At 45.0% G+C, this 10,920-nt stretch overlaps 1 protein-coding gene across 1 annotated transcript in view; it reads right to left on the bottom strand.

Annotated features, from left to right (window-relative positions):
• Positions 1-228: 228 nt before the first annotated feature.
• Positions 229-10,920, bottom strand: part of LOC128735782 (uncharacterized) — a 140,781-nt gene continuing 130,089 nt past the window's right edge. The window contains 2 exon segments of the mRNA XM_053830268.1: positions 229-425; positions 10,578-10,856. Of these exon segments, the coding sequence (XP_053686243.1) occupies positions 229-425; positions 10,578-10,856 (476 nt within the window).

Below are 10,920 nucleotides of genomic sequence, written 5' to 3'. Positions count from 1 at the left end.
TACATTTCATTCCGTGAACCGTGAACAGACCACCTGCATAGAGATGGATACTTATAACCGGAAGAGTAACGATAACGTAAGGGAAAATCAAACTTCCGAACGAAAAGTTTACTGTTCTCTGTAAGCTTTCCATATTTGCTATACAACACTGCACCTACACCTACATATCCCGCTAACCAACCCATCGTGCGCCAGTTAGGTCAAACCCGGGCGAGAAAAAAAACTTTCTCAATCGTCCATCTCTTCCTCCTTCAGTATGCCAAGCCTTCGGGCGACGCTTTTCACGTTGGAGATAACTTCCTCCTGCACCAGATTGAAGCTCATCGCTAGCAGCGCAATACCAAACAGCAAATACAGCGAGCACAATGCGATGGAAATTTCAGAGTCGTTTTTCACTCCCTGTGCTGGAACAAAATCGCCGAATCCTACGGGGAAAACAGAGAAGGTATCAAGAAAAAAAGATTGAAATAGAAAAAAAAAAACATTCTGCCAAATAGAAATGAAAGATTTCGTCAACGACTGCAACGACGATGACAGCGCAGCGTCGGAAAAGGATGAGCTCGGCAAGATATTACCCAGCAGGCAACTGGGATTCGTTATGTATACGAGCCTGTTTCAATGACAACACAGCGAAAAAAGTGTTCGAATTGCGCCTTTAGGGTTTTTACATGAACGCGCTCATAAAAGAAACTTTCCGACTGAATTACAGCTTCATTAATTTCTGTTTCAGGCCTTACTCATGTGCCAAATATAGATTTAAACCGAAAGACGAATCATTCCGAGCATTGGTTGGTTGGAAAGGTTGTGGAATAATCGGATATACAAAGATTATAACTCGATGATTCATGAGCTGAAACAAGGGATCAACAGAGGACATCACAGAATTATTAAGATGTCGTGCGCTGATTTTGAAACACTGTTGCTAACAAAACGATTAAATTAACATCTCCATTATTCAGTATTTCATGTTGAATTGTTACCCGTTCGATACTACTTGCGTTTCCATGAATATAATGCACATTAGTTCGATAAACCGATGCTGTGTGCTCAAAGATCAATATCATTAAACATCAACATTGACTTGAAACTACTTAAGAGATTAACTCTAATAACATTATGAGTTATTTACGGTGCCAGAATTTGCAGCAAATCCTAAAGCATCTATTTATTGCTTTATACCGTTATCCGGGGATACTTGCAACACCGGGGTTACTTGCAACATTTCTGCGCATCGCGCTTTTGACAGCTCTAACGCATTTTTTTGTTAACATAACCATTTGTATCCAATGCCATTTTAAAGAAGAGACGTTTAGCTATTTTTTAGGTAGTTTTAATTCATTATATCATTGTTTTGCTTGTTTCTATACGAATGGAAAATAATTTTACTTACAGAATAGGAAAAATGAATGTGCAAAGTTGCGTCAGTTCATTGACATGTAATTATTTTTTATCGTTTGGTTCCTGATCACAATTAATGCATCATATAAGCTAACAAATAGCAGCTTTGAGCTTTGTTTATATTTTGAACTTGGAGAAGAAAAGTTGAATTCGTGTTGTTACTTCCAATATGGCGCGTCTTGTAGCACTTGTAAAATAGATCATTATGGTAATAGACAGTATGTACAAAGTAAGTTTGCATCTGTACGATATTTTTTTGAAACGATGATTCTACAATTGATGAAGGGACGGTAAGGGAAAGTAATGAAGAAGGATTTTTTCCGGGAATGAAGGGGAAGGGTGGAAAGGGAGGGGGGGGGGGGGTCTCCCACTCGTGGCCAATTTCCTAGTCGTCTCAGAAGTCGCAAATCGCTTTCGACCTGGTCGAGATATCGTGCACGTTGGGCCCCCCTGTTCCTGGTGCCGGTGGGGTTGTTGAAGAGGACTATTTTCGTCGCACTGTCGTCCGGCCCACCGTAGCCTGCTAACTGTCGCTGCCTGTGCCGTGCCTGTAGCTCATGATACATACGCCTCCGCCACTCTCCGCTTTCAGTTTGTACTCCGCCAAATATCATCCGCAGCACTTCCCGCTCAAACACGGCAATGGCGCGTATGTCCTTCGTGAGCAGCGTCACGACTTCAAGTCCATAAAGAACTACCGGTATAATAAGAGTTTTGTACATTGTTAGCTTCGTGAGGCGGCGTATGCTTCCTGATCGTAGCGTTTTACGAAGGGCAAAGTAGGCCTGATTTTCCGCTTGGATGCGCCGCTGGATCTCCTTACTAGTGTTGTTGTCCGCGGTCACCAGCGATCCCAAATACACGAACTCCTCTACCACTTCTAGTTCGTCGTTGTCAACGGTTACCTTCCGTAAGAGGTGCGCGTTTGTTTCCTTTGAGCCTCTTCCTTTCATGTATTTGGTCTTCGACGCATTTATTTTTAGCCCAATTCTCCTAGACTCCGCTTTCAGTCTGGCGTAGATTGCCTACGGCGTCGCAAAGTTTCTGGCTATGATATCGAAGTCATCTGGGAAGCCTAGAAGTTGGCTACTCTTGGTAAAAATGCCTCTCGTTTCGATGCCCGCTCGTCGGATCACCCCCTCAAGAGCGATGTTGAACAGCATGCAGGATAAACCGTCACCTTGTCTCAACCCTCGCCGCGTCTCGAAGGGACTCGAGAGTGTCCCAGAGATGCGTTCGAAACACATCACTCGCTCCAATGTAGCTCTGATCAGTCGCGTCAGTTTGTCCGGAAAACCGTATTCGTGCATTATCTGCCACAGCTTGTCTCGATCTACTGTATCGTATGCTGCTTTGAAATCAATAAAGATGTGATGCGTGGGCACGTTGTACTCCCGACATTTCTGCAAGATCTGTCGGATAGTAAAAATTTGGTCCGTAGTTGCGCGAGCCCCCATGAAACGTACTTACTTATGTGTCCTTGTCCGCCGGTCCGGCGGAACAAAGGGATGAAATCAGAGATCTCCACTGCTGACAGTTATCCGTCATGGCTTTTACCAGTCGCCAGGACAGGTTCTCGTCTACAGCCCGGATGTCGTTGGCTAAGCTCCGTCGCCATAAGCCTCTGGGTCTGCCTCTTCTACGCTGTCCTTGTGGATTCTAGTCGAGTGCTTCTCTGCAAACCTCGTACGCTACTTTCTTCAAGGTGTGTCCGATCCACTTCCACTTACGTTCACGAATTTCTGTGGCTATCGGCCGTTGATGACACCGACGATGGAGTTCTTCATTGGATATCCATCAGGCCACCAGGCACGAATGATGTATCGCAGGCACCGGTTAATGAATACCTGCAGTTTTTGCGTTGTCTCCGCTGAGACGCACCACGATTCGCAGGCATACAGCAGTACGGATTTAACGTTTGAATTAAAGATTCGGATTTTCGTACATGGAGTGATCTGGTTTGAGCGCCAAATGTTTCGCAGACCTGGCCTTCCTGATCCGTGCGGCTATATCAGTCTTGGTCAGGGATGGAAGATCAGTGATTTTGATAAAATCTGTGAGTTATCGCCACACGCACAGATCACGATCCGTACAGATCATGACAAACAGTGAATCTTTAGCGTTGATCACAAGATTTTGCTCTCTAAACAGTCTCAGCAGTCGACATAGTGTTACATTTTACCTAGCTGCGAGAAAAAAAGTCACACATGTTGTTTGTATTGCGATTCATACGATGCACACAACCAATCGTCTGTATCTGTTATATTTCTCAACGCAATCATGCAATGACCATGATCTGACATGAGGTTTGTCATAATCTGTACGGATCGCGACAAAGTGTTTATCGCTTACAAGTAGTGATGTCAATGAATCTGAATCTGATCGCTTTTATGATCTTGATCGCTAGAAGCGTTTTTTCCATCCCTGATCTTGGTACCACCATCGGGCGTTGTTTGGCTACCAAGGTATTGAAAGGCGTCTACCTGCTCAACTTGTTGTCCCGCTACTGTGAAGTTGGTGGAATTGTCAGTGTTTACTACCATTGACTTAGTTTTCGCTACATTGACTGTGAGACCTGCTGCCTGGGAGCTCTCGGAGAGGTCGTCTAACTTGCTCTGCATATCGTTTCGGCGTTGTGCGAGCAAGACAATGTCATCGGCTAGGTCGAGATCATTTAGCTGCTCCATCGTTAGAGGATTCCAAGGCAATCCTCGATTTGGTCTATGTCAACTGCTCCAACTAATATCTCATCCATAACGATGAGAAACAGAAGCGGTGATAAAATGCAGCCCTGTCTCACGCCAGCTGTAACCCTTATGGGGTCGGACAAGACGCCGTCGTGCAAAACCTTGCACGAGAACGCCTCGTACTGAGCCTCGATGAGATGGGGCTTATCTGGAACTCCTCTACGCCTAAGTGTGCCCCAGATGTTTTCGTGATTGAGTCGGTCGAACGCCTTTTCGAAGTCTATGAACACCAGCAGCAGCAGAGAGTCCTGGAATTCGTTGATCTGCTCCAATATAATGCGGAGCGTTGTGATATGGTCGACACATGATCGGCCAGCACGGAATCCAGCTTGCTGCCGCCGGAGAGTAGCGTCGATCTTCTCCTGGATCCGGTTGAGGATTACCTTACAGAGTACTTTGAGAGTAATACAGAGTAACGTGATGCCACGCCAGTTACCGCATTCCGTTAGGTCTCCTTTCTTAGGGACTTTGACCAATATGTCCTGCATCCAGACCACCGGAAAAGTTGCGGTTTCCCAAATATTGCTGAAAAGCTGATGCATCATCTGCTTGCTTGCGCTCTATTGGATTTCATACTCTTGATGGCTGTTACAATTTCATCCAACGATGGCGCCTCCGAGTTCACGCGATTGATTCGACGAACTGTAGGCGTCATACGCTGCTGGTTTTGTTGGTCTCTGACATTTGAAACTCGCAAGAGTTGTTCAAAATGTTCAGTCCATCGCTTAAGCTGTTCTGTACGATCAGTCAATAGCTGACCAGCTCTGTCTTTTAGCGGCATCTTTGTAATCATCCTGGCACCACTAAGGCGTCGTGAAATATCGTACAACAAACGGATATCACCATTGGCGGCGGCGGTTTCTCCTTGTTCGGTTAGGGAGTTAGTCCAGGCTCTCTTGTTCCGCCTACAAGCACGTTTAACAGCCCTCTCCAGATCGGCGCATCGTTGACGGGCAGCTGTCTTAGCCGATCTAGTCCGCGCTCGCTCAATGCCGGCTTTCGCCTCTCTCCCCTCGGCGATCTTCCTCCAAGTTTGATCCGAAATCCACTCCCTCCGCCTGCTGCGCACTTTGCCGAAGGTTTCATCACTGGTCATGATAAAGGCGTTCTTGATGTCGGTCCATTGCTCTTCGACGGTTCCATCAGGTGGCAACTCCGAGGCTCGAGATTCAACTTGTTCGACAAAGGCCCTTTTCCCCTCAGAATTCTCCAATCGGCGGACGTCGTAGCGGCTTCCAACTTTTTCCTCCCGTTGTTGGACACGTGCGACGCGTAGACGATCTCAGCGGTAACAAGATGATGGTCGGATGCAATATCAGCGCTGCGTTTGTTGCGTACATCAAGAAGGTTCTTCTCAATTTCCGGCTGATGCAGATGTGGTCGATTTGGTTTTCTGTTCGGCCGTCGCGGGAAACCCACGTGAATTTATGTACTGGTCTATGGGTGAAGAGCGATCCACCAATGACCATGTCGTTATTACCACAGAATTCTGTAAACAGCTCCCCGTTTTCGCTCATCTCTCCTAGGCCATGTGGGGTCCCATGACGCATTCAAGGTCCGCGTTGTTTGAGCCAATCTTCGCGTTGAAGTCGCCCATGTGAATTTGGATGTCCCCCTTCGGGATTTTCTCAACCACGCTGTTCAGCTGGCTGTAAAAACTCTCTTTCTCCTGCAGGTCGGCAGCATCTGTTGGCGCATAGAACTGGATTGCCGTAAGGTTCCTAACCCGTGTTCTGAATCTGGCAACAATTATTCGCTCAGTTATAGGTTCCCACTTCATCAGGGCCGCATGTGCCCCTGGGCTCAGTAGGAATCCAACTCCTCTTTTTTGAGTAGCATTTTCACCTCGTATGCCAGAGTAGAGCAAGACTTGCCCGGATGATGTCCTGTGTTCGCCAGTACCCGACCAGCGGACCTCGCTCAGCCCCAGGATTTCAAGCTTCAGGCGACTAGCTTCCCTTGCAAGTTGAGCCAGCTTGCCCTGCTGGGCAAGGGTCAGTATATTCCATGTTCCGATTCGTGTCCGTGTTTTCATGCTAAATGTCGTTACCAATAATCCAGAGAGATTTCTTCTTTCATTTTCGGTAACTTTTTTTATGTTCTGGTACAGTAGGCTTTAACCTAAGGTCCTTATCCCGCTGATGGGGCTGCCCTCTTGATGTGGGCGGGAGCCACTGTGCCCCCTTTCCTGTTAGCATACGACAACCGAAGTTGCGTACCCCAGCCGGCACCTCGTGGAGGTAGGAATAGGAGTTAATGAACAGAGGTTATGGAATGCACATGTTCACCCTTTGCCAACCAGCCCCCATGAAACCTGCCTGATAATTCCCTACGAAACCTTGTGCTATCGGTGACAACCGGCGTAATAGGATCTGGGAGAGTACCTTGTAGGCGGCGTTTACCAGCGTTATACCACGATAATTGCAGCAGTCTAGCCGATCACCCTTTTTGTAGATGGGATAAACCACTCCTTCCATCCATTCCTCCGGAAGCTTTTCCTCGTCTCAAATCCTCAAAATAACCAAGTGTAGAGCCTTTGCTAAAGTTTCTCCGCCATGTTTATAAAGCTCTGCCGATAGGCGGTCCTTCCCAGCGGCTTTATTGGTCTTCAGCAGCCCGATTTCTCGTTTGACTTCTTGGAGATCAGGTGCTAGGACATTACTATCTTCTATGGGCGCTCCTAGGTTAACTTCCGTTCCGCATCCTTCAGCGACTCCGCCATTGAGGTGTTCATCGAAGAACTGCTTCCATCTGTTGACCACCTCGCGCTCGTTTGTAATTAGATTCCCCCCCTCGTCCCTACACATGTCAGGTTTCGGTGTGGAGCCCTTTCGAGTTTGGTTCACCTTCTCATAAAACTTGCGCGTTTCGTTAGCTCGGAATAGTTGCTCTAATTCTTCACGATTTCTGTCCTCCTTCTGGCGCTTTTTCTTCCTCAGGATCGTGGTCAACTGGTTCCTAGCTTGTCGGTATTTGGCCAGGTTCTCTCTAGTGGCAATAGTTAGATAATTTTTCCAAGCAGTTGTTTTCCCCTCCACCGCTTGTTGGCATTCCGCATCAAACCAATCATTTGGTGTACTTCGAGGCTCAATACCTAGTGCCGCGGTAGCGGCCTCTCCGATGGCCGAGCGTATTCTGCCCCACCCGTCTTCGAGGTTTGAAGCACGTAACGCCTCGGAAGAAGGCAATGCTTCATTCAGTACTCGCGCGTAGTTCTCGGCAACTTGTGGGTTGTGGGCTGCCTGATGTTTAGCCGAGGAGGGCGGCTTTGACGTGTCCGGTATACGGTGGACAGCTTTGAGCGCACATGTACTGCTACTAGGTAATGGTCAGAATCAATATCCGCACCCCGACGGGAGCGTATGTTCGTGATGTTAGAGAAAAACCGGCCCTCTATGAGAACGTGGTCAATTTGGTTCACGTTGGTCAGGAGATCTCCAGGTGGCTTTGTGGATATCCTTGCACGGGAAAAAGGTGCTAATTAAATTAAAAAGGTGCTTTAATAAAATCGATAATACCGAAAATAACAGCTCGAACTCTAAGATATTGCAGTTACGGATATTTGCTGGCCAAGACTGTCCTGAGTAGGTGCTCTTGTTATCAATTTGAATGTAAACGAGTTCTGAACGAGATGTAGTGTAAATGTGAGTTGCAACTATACCTGCTCGTCATTGTGTTGGCAACTGGACGGCAGCGCAAACCGCTTTGAGAAACCGAACCGCTGCGACAAAATGATTTTATTCTTGCTAGACACACACACTGGCATGAAACAAGACGCTTAGAGAAATGCAAGCCAGGAGCTAATTCCAATTTTTTCCCTTCGAATTAAACACTTCACAAATAATATTCACTAAAGAGGACACCAGCACATAATCTCCGACACTTGCACAACCGATAAAACCAATTTCAACGATTTCAGACTTCAAAATTCCGCAAAAATTCACAATACTACACTCCTACAACAAAAGCGCGACCGCTCGACCCGACTCTTTCAACCACAGAGACTGTAGATTACAGAGGCGCCAAGACACTCAAAAACCACTAAATTTTGAACGAAAGCGGAGAGTTACCTTTATTTATGATGGTGCTCTGAGTTTTGTTTCAAAATTTAGCGGATTTTGAGTGTCTCGGCACCTTTGTAATCTACAGTCTCTGTACTTTCAACAGCTCACCCATTTTGCATGAGTGTTAGTAAGCCCTCAAAAATTCTATTTTGATGTTTGATCGACTATGTTGGCATGGCGGTATGAATATTAGCACTCACTCACACAGATGCATCTAGAGGCCAGCTTGGCCGGCAGAGCGAACTACCATTAGTGTCTCCCATTTACTGGCAGAGCTGCCAGTCTTCTTGTCACAGGGGTCTTCGCTAAAACAGCAGTTTATCTAATTCTTATTGTGCTTTTCTCTTTCTAGTTAAGAAAATGTCGATTCCCGTGAAATAAAAATAAACGTAAATGTTACCAACATGTTTGTCATCTTAATTAATGAAAGCATGCGACATCTTTTGCTGCTTTAGGTTTTACTCATGGTCGATAAACTTTTTGCGCTCTCTGATTCATTGCAGAAATGCTGTTGAGAATAACGCAAAATACTCACAGGCACGATTCAAATATAACGTCCACCAAAATTCTGCTTTTTTAGATCCCCCCCCCTTCCCCCCTCTGTCCGATTGTGTCAAAAAACTCAACCTCCCTTCCCCCCTTTGGACGTCCTACAAACTCAAAACAATAATGAAAAGCGTGTTGAAAGTGGTTTATAAAAATAGCTTAACCTTTTAAGAGTTAATGTATGATTAAAAAAAATATAGAAAATAACAATTAATAAAAAATAATAACTGCGATCAAGGGCTCTAACAACATTCAATTTCAAATTGTTACGAATTCATGAAATGAAGCTTTGCTTTCAATTGAAGTAGCACGGCTCCGCTTCAATCTGCGTCGGCGAAGCAGGTTTCACTCCATCATGACATACATTTCTATCCAATATTTAGTAAAAAGCTAGAAACTTTGATTGCAAATGAACTGAAATTGATGTGTAAAATGATCCTTCAATGTAACGCGTGGTCTATCTAGTTAACATTGACAAATTGTGCCTGACTTTCAAGCGCCGTCAGCCGGAACAATAAGTTCGAAAATCGAAATAAATCAATGAGTGATGAATGACTGAGAAACATATTTTTGCTGCCTTTTGATGAAAATGCAATTTTTTCGACGTATGTCACATTTTCCTAGACCCCCTCCTCCCCCTTTGTCACAACCTGTCACAAAATTGACATCCCCTTCCCCTCATAAGCAATGGACGTCATTATTGAATGATCCCTCAGCTGTCAGCTGAGTTTGGTTCACATATTGCATAGCAACAGCAACATCATGTATAATAGCGAGAGAAATTCATGTGCAAGCTTGGCGTTTATAATCATGGTTTAAATTCCATACGCATAAGATCACAAAGAGTTTTTTGATGCTATGTATGGTTTATCAACACTCAAAATTAGAATCGATATGAACGCAAAAGTTTGTAGAATAGAAATCTGAAATGTAAAAATCCATTTTTCTCAAAGTTTTTCAACGGACAAGTTCTTTTAAGACTAGGTGCGCTTGTCTAACTCAAAATCAATTTGTACCCTTTAATTCTTCGAATGGGACCATATGGGATATTTTATTTACAGTAACGAAAAAAAGCAAGGAATAAGTCGTGTCTCCAATAATTGAATAGATTTTTTTTTCGTTTTGAATGATTCAAGTGTCACAAATACACAACCTAAACAAAACGGTGGGCGAGTTATGTATGGTGAACTTTGTGGGCGGAACAATATTTTAACCAATATGTATCCAATAAATTAGAATGTGGTGATGTGGAAAAACGATGTTTTCCTTTGGAGTTTGTTTTCCCCCGTAGTGGCAAAGTAACATTTACCTGGGACAGCGCTTGGGCAGAAAATCTGCAATCGTTTCATAACTGCGGATATTAAATTAACTCATGCCGTGTAAACCAGCGCAAACAGTCGAGTCGTGTTTTCGACGAACACAAATGAAACCCTCTTTTCCCGGTGAAATGTGGATCTAAAATTGGAGTGATTGTTATAATTAAAAGTAGTGCGGTGCTCTGCTTTCAAGCTGCTTCCTCTTGATTTGCATTTTAATAGTTTCGAGTAATTCGACTTGTGAAATTGAGAATGGAAAAACAGCGCACAAAATTTACTTGCTTATACTCATTTCAATATCTCAGCCAATTTATAAACCGCTTCTATCAATCTGAGCCACCCTTTTTAATAACTTTGAAAGCGAATTATGTGCATTCTAGCTCTGAGACTGCATTAATTGTAATTACATGGCGTCATTTTCCGCTCAGCATCGGACATGGCCGTTGGATCTGATGCACATCAACCAGTTAGTTACCCATCAGTAAACTCCATCTGCCCGTACTTACCGATGGTGGTTAGCGTGATGAAACAGAAATAGGCCGAGTCGAGGAAGGACCATTCTTCCCACTTGGAAAACATGAAGGCGCCCGCAATTATGTAGCTGACAACCAGAAAAACGCACAACCAGATTGGCACTGGCCGGACGATGGAGGACGGTGGCAGTTCCCCGCTGTCCCAGTCATCGTCGTACAACGAACCGTCGTCCATTACGGTCTGCAGATGACGCGCCTGTCTGTGAATCGCGAATCCCATCGGTGACATTATGCGTGGTGACGGCGATGGTACTTTTGGTCACATTTGGCCAGATGGAAGCGAGTTAGGCCAAGTAAATGGTGAGATAGAGAGAGA

This window comes from Sabethes cyaneus, chromosome 2 (assembly GCF_943734655.1).
Source record: "Sabethes cyaneus chromosome 2, idSabCyanKW18_F2, whole genome shotgun sequence".
In the NCBI taxonomy this organism is placed as follows: Eukaryota; Metazoa; Arthropoda; class Insecta; order Diptera; family Culicidae; genus Sabethes; species Sabethes cyaneus.
The sequence above is the reverse complement of the archived record's forward strand: the minus strand, read 5'-3'. Positions and strand labels throughout refer to the sequence as shown.